The following is a 15,477-nucleotide window of genomic DNA, read 5'->3' as shown; positions in this document are numbered from 1 at the left end:
AAGCAGTAACTACCTTACAAATATGAAATGATTTATATTGGTATTTATTAATGATAATTATCATTAATAGTCTTGTTACCTACAATATTACTCTCACACCTATTTTACCTTTTCTCCAGGCCTGTAACCATAGCTTAGCCAAATCCTTAACTCGCCAAGATATAACCCCTCCTTGGCAATAATTTTCAATGAAGAAATCTCTATCTCACTTGCCAAGATATGGTACACCAGCAGCTAATGCCTCAAATCCTGAGTGCTTTATCTTTTGACATACCTAGCATAAATAGATATTAAAGACAACGGGAGGATGCAAAAAAATTCCCAAGAAGTCTTCAGCTGGGTAATAAATAATCTGAGAGTGATAGAGACAGGATTCCTATAAGCTCTACCATTTGAAGACTGCACTGCCTACGTCTCATGTGACTTCATCTATACATGATTTTTTTCATTGACAAAGCTGTGACCCATTTAATCCATGGCTTAAAGAACAGATTTGAGCTGATGCAGTCAACAAAGGAAAACCCATGACTTAGTTTACCTGTACCTTTGGTGCAAAGCTAATTTATTATTTCTTTAGATGTAAAACTGTCTTAAGTGCGGCCTAATAAGTAAAATGATTTGGCTTTCACAAGTAAATTTATAATTCTTTTCGTAAAGGAACTCACTTAGCCATTACTTTAATATCCTAGCATATAACACGGAGGCTTACTTATGCGGTCAGCTTCAGGACAAGAAGGAAAAACTGAAGCACAGTGGGGAAGGTACTAACTATTTTACTTTTCTGCTTATTCATAGTTCCACCAGAAGTTGTGAGGATTTAGACAGTTAAAATTTGCTTGACAGGTTGCTGCAGCAAAATTTCTAGTGATATTATTTGCGGAGCATAAACAGGAAATGGCCAAAAGCTGTTCCCCTTAAAAAGCCTGATGGTAACACAACTGTCAATGCAGCAACTATTTTGTCCTTTTTTAAAAGGTGAAGGAACATGTTCTAGGGATTTCTTTTAAAGAAAGTTTGAAACCTGTTTAAAACTTCTCTTTCTTAAACAGAGATTTTTTAGTTAAAATGTCTTCAGATCCTGAGAAAAATCAGTGAAGCGGAAACCATATGATTCCAAGGCCAGGTTTTTGAGAGGAGCAGTCAGCTCTGAATTCAGGCGTTCTTGCTGTGCTCAGCAGACTTGGCCCGGCAATCAGAACTGTTTGATTCTAAAGCTGATACTCCTATAACCAGGCAGGTTCTAGCACATTGTGAGTTCTGAAAAAGCATAATTACAAACAAAGAATGACAAGAAGCACCCGTTGACTTAATATAGCTTTCTTCTTTCAAAGAGCATACAGCTTTTTCACATGTGTGCTCTCACCTGTCCTTAGAAAACCCTCGCCTGCTAGGTGAGGTGGTGACTATAACCACATATTGCAACACAGGAGATCAGTGCACCACGGGGTGAAGTAGCTGGGCCAAGGACACGTTTTCAGTAGCTCACAATGACCGCACGATGAAATGCATGGAATTGATTCATCCAATATTTTTGAAAACTACTTATGGTCTCTGACCTGAAGGGGTCCATAAACTAGGCAGGCAGGGTGCGATGTGACTCATCTGAGTTAGGGGAGATGATCAGTCTCATTCTGCTCAAGAAATTGCCACACTGGCTTCTTCTCATGCAGAGAATAACAGCTGGTCTGCAGGGAGCATAAAGAACCCCCCCTAGGCCAGGCCTTATGCAGAATGGGAGAGGCTACAGTTATCTTTTATGTGTCTGCATTATTTTTCTATTGCTGTGCAACAAATTACCACAAACTTAATGACATAAAAACAGTACAAAGGCATTATCTCACGGTCTCTGTGGGTCAGGAGCATGGGTACAGGTTAACTGGGTCCTCTGCTCAGGGTGTCACCAGACTCAAATCCAGGTGCTAGACAGGGAAGCAGTCCTTATCCAAGGCTCTGGGTCCTCTTTCAAGCTCACATGGTTACTGGCAGAATTTGTTTTCGTAAGGTCATATGACTGAGGTTCCCATTTTCTTGCTAGCTGTTGGCTAGCAATTGCTCTTAGATTCCAGAGCCTGTCTATAATTCATAGCCGTGTGGCCTCCATAAGCAGTTCACCTTTGGCTGTTTGCTACTCCCCAGGTCAGCAGAAGCTTATCTCTTTGACACTTCACTTTCTTCTAAAGGCTCACTTGAGTAGGTCAGTTCTACCCAGGGTGTTGCTCAAGGTTATTCAGAAACCTTTGTCCTCACTGCCACCACCATGATCTAAAATATTATCTGCCATCTGGACTTTCAATGCACTCTGTATTCATCAGATCATAACTCAAAGTCAACTGATTAGCAACCAGATCACGGGAGTGACATCCCATCATACTCACAGGTCCTGCCCATATTCAAGGGGAGGGGGTCATATAGGGCATGCACAGAAGGGTGTGGGAATCTTGGTCATTTGGGAATTCTGCATTCCAGTGCCTTCCCATCCACGTCCTTGCATTTCCACCTTGATGTGTTGGATGTCTTGGCCTCCAGAATCAGGTAGCTGCAGTCTTCAGAATGAACATTTCCCCATCCCCTTTGTCAATATTCCTTTAAACAAAATAGAACAATATTTTATAAAAGGAATTAATTGGTAATGTTAGAGTTTCAGGTAATGTAATGAGCACTTGCTTTTATATTGTCAATGCTTAGCAGAGTGTCTGGCACTTAGGAGCCCTCAATTTATGTTTCTTCAATAAATGAATATGTGAATGATTATATGAGAAATATTTTGGGCATCCTCATCAGATTGCATCCATGTAAAAAATGCCTACACCCTCTATGTACAAAGCTGATTTCATTTTTTAGTTTCAAATGAGTTTTTTTTTTTTCCTGGTAATGCATGCTTATTATAAAACACTTGGGGATTTTCCTTCTTTCTATGATTTTATTTTTTAATTATTCCAACTGGAACTAATTTTCCAATATTAGGTATAAAATATTCCATCCTCCATGCAATTAGTCTCTGATGCTTTTTTTCATATACTTAAGTTCTAATACATAAAAAGGTTTATTTCTAGCTATCTATTCTATTGCATTGATCTGCTGTCCAATTTGTGTGCCAGTATCACCTGTTTTAATTATTGGAATTTTATCATGGTTGAAGATCTGGTAGGGCAGAAGCTGCCTCATTATTCTTCTTTCTTCTTTCAGCCCCCACCTCTAGTTTATTAAGTGAGGGTCTGTCTTACTGCCTGCTCTAGTTCCTTAGGCTGTACCACATTCTTTATCAAGGTCTGGACATGCAGCCAGATCTAGGCTCATATTATACTTCCGCAGTCTCATAGGCTCAACTATTCTGGGTCCCAGTAAAATATAAACATACTAATCATGGCTATTTAACAAACTTTCTGTGAGAACTGTGGTAAGTTCTAAGAGCTGCCTAGCACATGAGAGGTGGTCAATACCCACCAGCTGGAGTGAAGGAATGACGCTGAACATCCAGCCGCTCATGCTGTGTCCTCCATCCTTCTAAGCAGGGGTTGCAACTCTTCTGAAAGCATCCTGTATGACTGGTGAGGCACGGATCTCTCAGACTCAGGCCAAACTTTAGGCTGGGAGAGTTCCAGAATTAATGTTTGTTTCCAGCCTCTGTGCAGCCCCTTTGGGATTCACACTGATCTGATGGAAGTCAGGTGCTTTTGTGAACTGGCGTCAACCCAGAGTGCCCTGGGGGACTCTGGCAGGGGGCATAAATCAAGTGCTGAAGTCCACATTGTCTGCCCTTACCAGAGTCTGGAACTGCCAGGGAATTAACGCCCCTTGCCTCATCCCCAGAGAGCCTGTCTCTGCGCTTTGGTAGTCAGAGAATGTTCTCAAGCCATGAACTACAGGTGCTGGGGTTGGAGGTCATTCTGGCACACACTGAAGTGGTGCTGACAAGGAGAGATGGCCAGATTCTGACAGTATGTGCTAGGAATTAAAGACTGAGGAAATGATCACAATTCCAAGAAGCCCCACAGTACTGAACAGTCCTGTGCATCTGCCCAGAGGTTTAAAAAGGTGACTCGCTATTCTCAGTTCAAAGAGTAGGCACTGGAAATCAGAGACCTGTGATGAGTCACAAGGCAGCCAGGAATTTCGAAGGCCAGAATCTTACTACTTTCTTGGCATCTTACCCCTAACTCAGAGAGGGCAGGGCAGGCACTCATTCATCCCTTCAAGAACGGTCTGTGAAGGTCTGCTCCCAGGAGCTGGTATAGAAAGATACAGCAGTTATTGCTCAGCCCTGCGCCTCGTGGTGCTCCCAAGCTGCATAGTGAGGTGAGAGGATGATGGATATCCTTGAGTGCATGATCCACTCTGATGATGCTATATGCAGTATCTGAGTTCCCCATTCCAACTCCATCCCACGTGACCTTCAATAAGAGAGGAGATCAGATGTTCAAGGCTGGAAGAGGTCTTAGAAATTAGCTCTTCAAGCCTGTCTATACATTAAACCCAGAGAAGGAAGCGATTGCCCACATTCACTCAGCTTCACAGCAGCAATGGAAGGAACTTCAGTACTTTTCTACCTCACAATTCTCCACCAGAAAAATAGGGTTGCTTCTCACCTTACATCAAATTTCGAGAGGCAGCCCACAGTCTGAGGCAATTGCAGAAACAGATTGAGCATTTTTGGAAGAGGAAGACAGAAATGGATGGTGTTGAGTGGGCCAAGGCAGGACGCATGGACACAACATAACATAAGGGTTAAGAGTCAGATCCCCTGAGTTCAAACTCTGGTTTTACCACTTAATAGCTGTGTGAACTTAATTAAGCATCTTTCTTAAGTTTCTCTCTAAGCCTCATTTTCTCATCTGTGAAATGATGGCAATACTGTTTCTTCACAGGTTGGTTTTAAGGATTACATGAAATGATGTACCTCAAGCACTTAGCTAAATGCCTAGAACCAAGTTATGTTACTAGGATAAAGGATTTCCAGAATGGGCCCAACCCAATTATGAGTGATGCTCACAGGCCCATGGGGTAAGACCAGGGTGCCCAAATGACATCGCCTTTTGTACTTTTCTAGCTCTGAGCCCTGGAGGAGCAGCACGGAGTGGGAGAGCGTGGCGAGAGAATGAAGAAACCAACCGCCCGGGAGAAGCATGAGGTGGCAGTGTGGCACTCGGTTTAGAGGGCTTCGGCCGGCAGTGGCCCCATGGACAGCCCTGCTGGCACTGGGCCTGCCTGGCTGGGTGTTGGCCGTCTCAGCCACGGCGGCTGCTGTGGTCCCCGAGCAGCATGCCTCCGTAGCTGGCCAGCATCCCCTGGACTGGCTGCTCACAGACCGGGGCCCCTTCCACCGCGCTCAGGAGTATGCTGACTTCATGGAGCGGTACCGCCAGGGTTTCACCACCAGGTACAGGATCTATAGGTAAGTGGGGCCTCCACTGAGACAGGGGCTTCCCTAAGAACCCAACCTGCACAGCCCCTGCTGGTGTGCCAGCCCAAACCCCTAAGCGGGCTGGTATGGCCCTCAAACTGAACTAGGGGTGAAGGTTGGAGGAACACCAGGCAGGGAAAACAAGCCTACCATGTTAGTTTTTAAAAAAAGAAAGAAGAAAACACATACAAGCTGGAAAACTTGCTGATGCCTCCTGGGGAACTTAGCACAAGGGTTTCTATTTATAGGTTGTGCTGCTTATAAATTGAGGACAAATCAGGCAGCATGGAGTCAGCGTGTGGCCCAGGCTGCCGTAGGAGGTCAGAGTCAAATGCTGGGGCCAGGTTTTAACTAATGGGTTAGATAATTTCATGAGTTGTAATTACTTAGACATACAAACAAAGGAAGGGCAGCTCCAGGTCCTGCCTTAGAGGTCTGGGGAGCCATGCAGGGTCAGGAACAAACCTGCCCTTACACTTTGTCAACACCCCAGGCTCTGCAGGCCTTGTGGGGAAAAGGGGTTAGGCCCTTTAGGCCCATCCCCAGAAGCATCAGAGCTGAAAGTCAGACTCCTGAGACCTGCCTAATTCATCATCAGGTGGAATAAGCCAGGCACATATTCCTGGCTGCTGGACCAGCACTTCCAAAATAGAGTGCTCCTCCACGTGCTCACCTCCAGGGCTCCCACAGTGCACCAGTGAACTCAAACTTCCCTTCGATTCCTCTGTCCACCTGCCCCCTTGTCATCTCTCCCCTTGCCTGCATCTTTAGATAACCCTGGGAGCTTTGGTGATTTTTTTCTTTGTTCAAAGGCATTTATTTTCTAATTCAAATTAGTTAATTAGTTTTTAACGGAAAAAGAAAAATAAACACGAAAAAGCACAAAGAGAAACAAAAACACAAAACCATCCATTCTTTTGGCAACTAAAGGTTACTGTTGTTAACATTTTGGCATAAGCATTTCTAGTCATATGAACACACTAATGTTTTTGGACCTCTTGCTAGATTTAGCATCTTGCACGCCTTATGTAAAGTAGCTCCAACCCTGTGCTGGAAGAACAGTTATTCTCCCCATTTTACAGATGGGGAAATTGAGGCCCAAAGAAGTTAAGCAACTTGCTGAAGGGCACAAAGCTAGTGAATAGTGGTGCCAGGATTAGCTCGCAAGCAGGCAGATTGCAGAGTCTGGGTTCTGAAAATATATTTAGAGACATTTTCTTTTTTCTGGGAGTTCTTTTTTAATATCTGCAGTAACAACACAACCACTTTAGATTTGTAAGGGGTCTCAGAGGTATGGTTTTAAGAGTATTCAGTACAGTATTAGAAGATTCCCAAATGGTAAAACAGTGGCTGTTTATAGAGGCCATTCACCTGCTTCAAAATTCCCACACTTGGGTGCAGACAAAGGAGCAAGGTTGGAGATATTTGAGGGGGCTGGTACTTTGTGGACCCAGAGATTCCTAGAAACAAAATCCTACTCTTAGGAACTGCCTGCCCAGCTATCCTTTCAGGCCATTTTTCTCCCACTGGGCTTAGATGCAGTCTGGTCCTGGAAAAGACTGCAGTTCACACTTCCTGGTTTGGTGATTCTGGCCCTTGACATCTTCCAAGGGCCACAGCAGAAATTCACACAGCGTCACCAAAGCAGAGAGCACCAACTCAGGCTGGGAGGGACTGAGTTTATACCTGCTCAGGTAAAAGCAGCTGAGTAGAAGAGGAACAGAGTAGAGGGTTAACTCAGCTGTCAGTAAACACCTAAGAATCTCAAAGAGATGGCAAATTCAGGGTGACCTTCTCTTTATTAAAGAAATTTTTTCAATCTTTCAAAAAAAAAAATCAGAAAATCCACTCTAGAATGTGCTTAAGCAGAGAATCCCTCCAGTCCAGTAAAATAAGATTTAATTTACCTTAGACTTTTTAGTTTATCCCAAATCTCACAGAAGCATTGTTATCACCAAAAATAATTTTTTAAAAGTTTACTGGAATTGAAGTCAGGCTGGGAGTCCTAAAACTACTCTCCACTTCAAGGAGCTATAGAAACTAGAGGGAACAAACTCTCAACTTCCTTCTCCCCTCAGGAGAGTTTTCTTCCGGACAGCCTGGTAGCCACCTAGCGCCTGGGCGGCAGCTCTGAGCGGGCCCACGGGGAGTGTCTGTAATCATCTCTGCACCATCAACTGTTCTATCAGTTGGTAATGGTTTTCTGATCATTTAATGTGACAAGCTCTTACACTGTGCCATTCTGTTTCTCTGGGCTCAGTTATTGCACATGAACCTGTACTTGGGGAAACAGTAACCAGTCATTCTAACAGGAGTGTAGTATTCTGATTTGTGGCCCTTTGGTGGGGCAGAGAGAGGACAGTCACACACCGCTGCTTCAGGAGCATTCCTCGAGTTTTGCCTTTAGTGATGAAGCAAAATGGCGGCTCATGGGCCCTTATAGGGCTCTACATTATCCCAGTGGGAATTCATTTTTATCCCTTCCCGCTTTGTATCTAGTGGCATTTCCTCTGGCAAATTTAGGACCTTGTTGGCATTGACTAAAGCAGGTCAAAGAAAACTGGTGAAACATACATGGAGAATCATCCTCAAATTTCTCTCCCATTATCCAGAAGAGTTGAAGGATTTAAAAAAAAACAAAGAATATCAGAAATGCTTTGAAGGGGAAATATTGGGTCTCAAACAGAATTAATGTTTTGTTTCCCCCTTTAAGGAAGCTTTTGGGACATAGAAATCAGATAGTAGCCACATGTGTCTTCCATTTAAGGAGATGCACTGTGGTAGAGAAGAATAAAACTATTATTCCAGGGGGTCAGAATATTTGGCGCAGAATCACTTGAAGGTTTCTTGCATAATAGGAAAGAGACCCTCTGTTGTCTTCTACCTGTTGAACAGATCAAAACCGTTGCACAGCAAGGTTCTAATATTTAACTACAAATTCCATCTATTCTTATGAGGATGTTGGAGTATGCTCTCACTTTGAGACGACTAGTCACTCTAGAATAGGTGCAGCCTCTGTAATCATGGACCTCCAGAGATTGTCACTCTCCTCATTACAAATTTGTATCCGTACAGACATAGGTGCTTAAGAGTGAAGGTCCTAGAGCCAGGTGACCTGGGTTCTAATCCTGGAGCTGCAACTTTCTATCTGTATAATGTCAGGCAAATTACATAATTTTCTTGTCCCTCAATTTTCATATTTGTAAAGTGGGGACAGTAATAGTGCCTACCTAATGGATTAATGTGAAAATTAAAGGAGGTAGTTGATGTAGGCACTTAGGATAGTGCTTAATAAACACTGCCGATTATTATTAGGTTGTTCTCTTAAAATTAGCCTATGCAGGAAGGATAATGAGATGAGAATCATAGGTGCTTTTTTGCTTTAATGTCTGCTGAGGGCCTAGCATTCAACAGCATATATTAGAGGGGGGAACACTGTTCTCTTGCTTTCTTTTTTAAAGCATGTTAACCTTTACCCTTCAATCCAGCTCTTTGCTGGGAGGGGAACTCCATTGAAGAATAATTGGATCTTCTCTGGGGCACAATCTTACTGGCCTTGTGGGCTACCAGAGGAAGCAAGATGGTTTCCAGCATATGTTAAAGTTGCCATAGGCCAAGCCCTTGTGTCTAAAGTTAAGGATGGCTCACTGAGGAGGCCTTTCTTAGGCATGTCCTCCAGTGGCTGGTGACTGCTGGCTCCTTTGTCCCAGGGATGAAAATCATAGTCTCAGGATATACTATGAAGAGAACAGAGACAATATGTACTCTGGTTAAGCCCTCCTAGATAACAGGATGGGCTTGGGCATCTCACCCAATTTTTGACAATCTTGTAAATTAAACATTAACCAACCTCTCAGCATATCTTTGAGCCTTGTCAAAACAAGATCTGATCTATTAGCCTATTTCTCAGATCCGTCTCTTAATAGGCTCATGGTAAGAGCTAGAAGAACAGAGGTCCTGTCTCCAGTTCCATGTGTGACTTCTGGGCTCCCCATACCTTGCTCCATTCCATAGCCCCCACTGCAATAGACACTTAGAGACCAACCTTTCACAGCAGCCTTACGATGGGCTACCAGGGTCTAAGGCATGTGAAATGCACTTGTTCAAGGTCAGAGAGGTAGCCAGTCACAGCCAGAAATAGCACTCAGGGCTCCTGACTTGAAGTCTCCTACTCATTACTCTAGACCATGCCACCTCCCTTTGACTGGTAAGTGCATCTTCATCATAACACGTACCTAATCAGGCACCTAAATTGAGCTGATGCAAATGTAAATATGGTTTCTCGAAACACTCTAGTGGTAATGTTCCATTCTCTCTTTGCTACAAATCAAAGTAATGAGCAGTCTGGTTTTTTTTTTATTTCTTTTTTGTATTAAGGTTTTAATAGAGAGATAATCATGGAATTGGAAGAAATCCAAGCCACTATGATGAAACACTTAAAACTCGGAAAGAATACATTAACATTAACAGAGAAAGTTGGAAATCATAGAGAATGATGAGTGGTTGGGAGGAAAGCAATGCTGGATGCAATTCCAAAATATTGACCTAAGTCCTTATTACATCTATGTCTAGCTACCTCTTTTTGGAAAGGGATGGTCTGGGGATACATTAGAAGCCAAATGTTAGAAGTCAAAACAAAATAGAATTAAATAAATATCTTTATTGACTAAAAGGGACATCATAGTCTTATCACATTGTGGGATATGTATGCAGATTTGTAGAACAAAACTGAACACTAAGAAGCTGTAGGGCTACCAGGGATATAAACAGGTGAATGAGGCAGTAAACAAGGCACCAGAGCAACAACCCTAAGAAAGAATATCTGGAATTCATCAGGATGAAAAATAAGACTTGGCAATGGCTTAGACGTGAAGGAAGTGCTCACCTAATTTTTGGCAACCTTGTAAATTTTGCTGACCAACCTCCCAGCATGCTCAAAGTGCAGTCTTTGGACCAGCAGCATTAGCGTCGCCTGAAAGCTTGTTAAAAATCCAGAACGTCAGGCTTCTCTCCAGACCTAAGGAATTAAAATCTGCATTTTAACAGGATCCCCAGATGAACAAGATGGCATCAGAGCTTGAGGAGTACTGCACTTGTCTACACTAAGTATTTGGAGATGGAGAAGGGAGCAAAAATGAAGAGGGTGGAGAAGCACAGAACGTGTACTGGAAAGACAGCACCCCCCATGATGCATTTGCAGCAGTGAGACTATTTACAGGAGGCACTGCAAATAAAATAAAATAAGAGTCCAGAGACGGTAAATCTAGGAGTTATTAGTGCCAAGACATATGAACTCATAAGAGTAGGTACAGCAGCTGGGAGAAAAGTTGAACAGCAGAAAAGGCTGGAGGGCCTAGAAGCAGCCTGTGGGTGCCTCCCGGGAGATGGGGAGCTGAGGAGGCAGACAGCAGCTGTGGAAGCAATCACAGGAGGAGCTCCAGAGCTGATTTATCATCCGAACCACGTCTCTCTGACTAACAAATACTGATTTGGATAAACAGCGAACCCTGGGAGAGGCACCATCTCCAATTAAGAGATCACAGTCCACATAAATAAACGGCAACCAAAGACAACTTCAGTCTGCCTAGGTAAATCCCAGTGATTTCCAAGGTGTGCATTACAGTCACTGAGGTAGAGAAAGGCTATATTATCGCACGGCTGCAGGCCTCCAGAAGGGAAGCTGTAGTTCTCAGGTGGATGGGAAAAAGGAAGGAGGTTAGCTCTTCTGCATAAACCACCCGGCCCAAAGTAAACTGGCTGATCTCTGATCTTCTCACTGGGTTTGTGTTTTGACCATAAGGGAGTTTCTTGAGATGCAAGGAGATAAAGGAATGTACACAAACTGGTATTGTGATTTAAATTAGAGTGAAATTAGAGGCAATATGGCAACAATGAGCCTGCAGTTCTGGTCACAGGCACTATTTCTCAGTCCACAGGAGTGAGAAGGTAGGAGAGGGACAGAATAAAATGTTTAGAGGTTGCTTAAGCGAAGAGGCCAGTACTGCCTAAACACACAGGCCCTATAACATAAATACCTAACCTAGCACAAGGCATCTTAGGCCTTCCACCCAAGGAATTTTAACCCAGAAGTATCTGGACGACAAGCCCAGCATGTCCTTATCCTTGGGCAGAATTCTGTTTCCACTTCTGGCATAGAAACGTACCACATCTGTGCAGCAGACCCATATGGAACCCTCTTATGTGCATACAAAGAACCGAATGAAAAGGCATTCTGCTCTCTTGGAGCAAGGAGAAATATTACATAAACAAACAGCTATAATTCAAGAACATAAATAGAGACATAGTCATTCATTCAACACCCATTTCTGAGGGCCAGCTTAGTGCTTATTATTTCACTAGATTCTGATAATAGACTATAAACAAGGTGGACAGAGTTCTTGATCTGATGGCACTTACAGATAAGTAAGCAAGTGCTAGATTGCTCTGCACAGAAAGGTCAAGGAAAACTGGAATAAAAAGTAACACACAGGCAAAACCAATGGATGACTGGAGACTCCAGGTGGAGGCTTGTGGAATGGTGGTGTAGTCACAGGAGCCGTGTAACCAAAGGCATGGGAGCACTAGGTGTGGTTTAGGAACTTAACCAGTCCCATGTCAAGAAGTGCATGACGATGCCTCTCCTTTCCCTGTTCTTCCCCACTGGTTATTTATGCCATATTTTGTCTCTCTGAAATGCCAAAAGTGTCTCTTAGACACTGATTTCTTCCAGGGTGCAAACAAACAAACAAACAAACAAACAAAAAAACAAAAAGAAAACATAAAACAAAAACAGAACAAAAAACTCTCACCTGAAGAGGCATGTCATTTTCTAGTATTAGGGGTAAGTAAAATGAAGTAAAAATCACTGCATGTGTAGAGAAAGTAGGACCAAAAGCAACTCCTTACATTTCTGCTTTGGAAAAATGGAGCGTGAATTCTCACCTGGTGAGAAGATGGTACATAGTGCTGTAAGGTCCTATGAGACTACTGGTTCAAATAAAAATTGGCATCATTTATGCTTGAGCAATTGGATTCAGGGTAAGGTTACCACACCGTACTTTTGCACACTTGGTCCTCTCTCAAGTATTTATGGAGCATCTCCTTCGTGCAATGCATTATTCTAGGCACTATAGCAGAACACGAAAGACAGACAAAACAGGATACTACTGATTTCTGGGAGATTAGCAGTCCAGTTTGAGTGACAGCATACACACCAGAAAACGCATTGGGATGCATCACCTCAAATGTTAGAAAGAAGACATTTAATACATTCTCAGTGATTGATGGACAGGTTTGGTCTATGGATGCTGTGTCAGAATGAATTCTCAGGATGCCAGTCCCAAGCATCCCTAGGACACAATGGCTCTTGCCACACGTTTTCCCATGTCTTTGGTGGCTATACCCAGGTTAGCCACCCTGGCTTGAGATAAGATTGCAAAGTTGATCTGTGAAGAGAAAATGTGAAAATAAAAATTTGGAAGAAACGAAGGGAGCATTCAGGATGGCCAAGGTGGGCAGACAAGATCAGTTTTGTTTTCAGATGAGATTTGGTAAGAGATCTTGAGTCAGTCAGGCAGAGGAAAAGAGGATTAAATTTTGCTTCGAGAAATAATTAATTTTATTCATGAATGAATTGCTTCTTAGAGACGTGTGTGTGTGTAAAAAGGAGTGAGGTAGACTTCATCCAGAAACTGTCACGACACAGATACAGGCCAACAGGGATGCTGTCTAGTCATACGGTCTTCCTCTCTCTCTCTTTAAAGAGAATAGCTTTTTCTAGGTCAAGGATTCTCAATATTTTTTTCTTTATTCAGCTTCTGCCACATTTCTCTCACCCCAGAGCTTCCCACATATCCCACAAGAAAATCATTTCAGTACAGGGAGCTTAGAACAGTGAGTGGCACAGGGTGGGGTGTTTCTTCATTCAGCCCATGTTTATTCAGGATTTGTGTGTGTTGGCCACTCTACAAGGGCTGGGGACACACCCTGAAGGAGACAGAGCCCAGGCCTCAGAGAGTTCTGCTTTCCAGGAAGATCCATGTATGCAAAGGATTAGAAGTGGGCGAGGCATGTGGTATAATAAAAAGTCTGGGTGAGAGGAGCTTGGCTCCCATGCTAGTTACCATCTTCTCCTCTGGGAGTAGAAACAGCTGAATCTGCTCACAAGGAACTGAAGATAAGTTGGGCTGCAGACAACAGCTTGGACCTGAGTCAGAGCTGGCAATGCCAGTCCTACAATCCTGCCGTTGCCCCAAACTAAAGTCAACTGGGTTGTCCATCAGATTGGTTTGACCAATCCTAAGTGAAGCAACTAGAGAACCCAGCACTGGATTGTGGGGATGGGACAAGCCAGAAACGTCAGAGGGACAGCTCTGCCAAGTGAGCTGATCGTGAGGAGGGGGACATGATCAGAAGCGTTTCCCATTGCCGGGCTTGAATGTCCAAGAGACAAGAGCCTTTTGTGAGCTGGGATCTGAATCCATGCACTCTACACAGTATTGAGAAATATGGATGAAAACAGCAGGCTTTCGCCAATCTCCCCAATTCTTCCATGGGAAGAAAAGAGTAAGGTGATAAAGAAAATAGATGGTATGAAAAAATAAAAAATAGTTGGTCAAAATTTCTATTTAACTTAGGGAAAGCAAGCATTCTCCCTGTACTATGAGATATTAATGACATTAATGAACACTAGTAGCTAACATATATTAAATGCTCATCATATGCACAACATTTTACTAAGTACTTTATTAACATTAATTAAAATTATCCTAGTAAGAACCCCGCGAGGGTGTGCTATTTGTACACTTGTATAACAGATGAGGACACTGAGTTTTAGAGGGTGTCACACAACTGATAAGAGGAAAAGCCAGCACTCAACCAATAAGACAGGGAACCTGTTCATTAATGATCATTATTTAATGAAATAAATCACTGAGCCCGGGCTTGCTCTGAGAGAAACAGTGTCTCAGGTTGTGGCCGGGGCTCTTTGCCCTTCTTTCTTTAGGCATCCTGGTAGGTCTTTGAGATGCAGAAGACAGGCCTCAGAAGGCTGGAGGGTGACCCATCTCCCTCAAAGACCCTGTCGTTCTCTCTTTCCGCAAGAGTTTTCCATCTGTGCTTAGGCTCCGGGGAACCCTGAGTGGGAGGAAGCCACAGATGGATCTTCCTGAAACAATGCACCCACAGCAACTTCTGTATGTGTTGGTTGTGCACTGCTGGTGTGTTTCTACAAGGGTGCGATGTAAATGGAATTTCTGTAAATCAAATCCTCTACTGGAGGAACACTTAATGCCATTTCCAAGATGCAGTATCTTACTTCTTGCCTGGCCATGGCTTATAAACATTCAGTGTTATGTAAATCCCTACTGCCTGACTTTAGAATCAGGTAGGTACTGATTTGTAAACACACATGTCCACTTGGAAATGTCTTATGATGTCAAGGAGTATTTTCATAAATCCAGAAGAAACTTTTGGCATTGCATGCAATCTCTACTGATTGGTCTACTTGGTAAATTTGAATTTTCCTACAGCGATGAGATTGGTGTATGCTCTGTTATAGTCCCACTTGCCTTCACATCCACAGCACTCAGGTGAAGCAGTGAGAGAGACATAGAGGCTGAGGCCCCTGAGTATATTTTAAGATTTGTAGGCATAGTTGTGTGCAGATTAGGGCTGTTATATATTTTGGGGAAGATGCAGGAATCTGGCAGGGGTTCCCAACCATGTCTTCTCCTCTGTACCTGTTTAATGCTCTATGATTCTGCCACCCTGCCAAGCTCTCCTCTGAGCCAAGAAGTGTGCCTCTTCCTCCTCCCCTGCAAAGAGCAAATAAGCTCTGGATATGACAGTGAATCAGAGTGAGTAAGAAGTCTTACTGGCTGGGCAGGAGGCCTGGTGAGAGAAAAATGAGGTAGCCAGAACTGCTGCTCACCAAGTCCTTTGTTATGAGCCTCAGTGCCCTAGAGAATTCTCATTTTCCTTGTCTCCCAGGAGAGCCTCTGCCTTACTTGGGGACACACTGGTGACGAAGGAGGGACAGGAAGAAAGTCTCTTTGGGGAATGAGTTCTCCTGGATC

General features: G+C 43.4%; 1 protein-coding gene across 2 annotated transcripts in view; it reads left to right on the top strand.

Moving 5' to 3' along the window:
• The window catches only part of BRINP2 (BMP/retinoic acid inducible neural specific 2), a 110,986-nt gene that overhangs the window by 53,347 nt on the left and 42,162 nt on the right, over positions 1-15,477 (top strand). For both annotated transcript variants that reach the window (XM_050766905.1, XM_050766913.1), the window contains exon 2: positions 5,048-5,392. In XM_050766905.1, the coding sequence (XP_050622862.1) occupies positions 5,124-5,392 (269 nt within the window). In that variant the 5' untranslated portion in view covers positions 5,048-5,123. The remainder of the gene's footprint in view (positions 1-5,047; positions 5,393-15,477) is intronic.

The sequence above is a fragment of the Macaca thibetana genome, chromosome 1 (genome assembly GCF_024542745.1).
Source record: "Macaca thibetana thibetana isolate TM-01 chromosome 1, ASM2454274v1, whole genome shotgun sequence".
NCBI lineage: Eukaryota > Metazoa > Chordata > Mammalia > Primates > Cercopithecidae > Macaca > Macaca thibetana.
The sequence above is the reverse complement of the archived record's forward strand: the minus strand, read 5'-3'. Positions and strand labels throughout refer to the sequence as shown.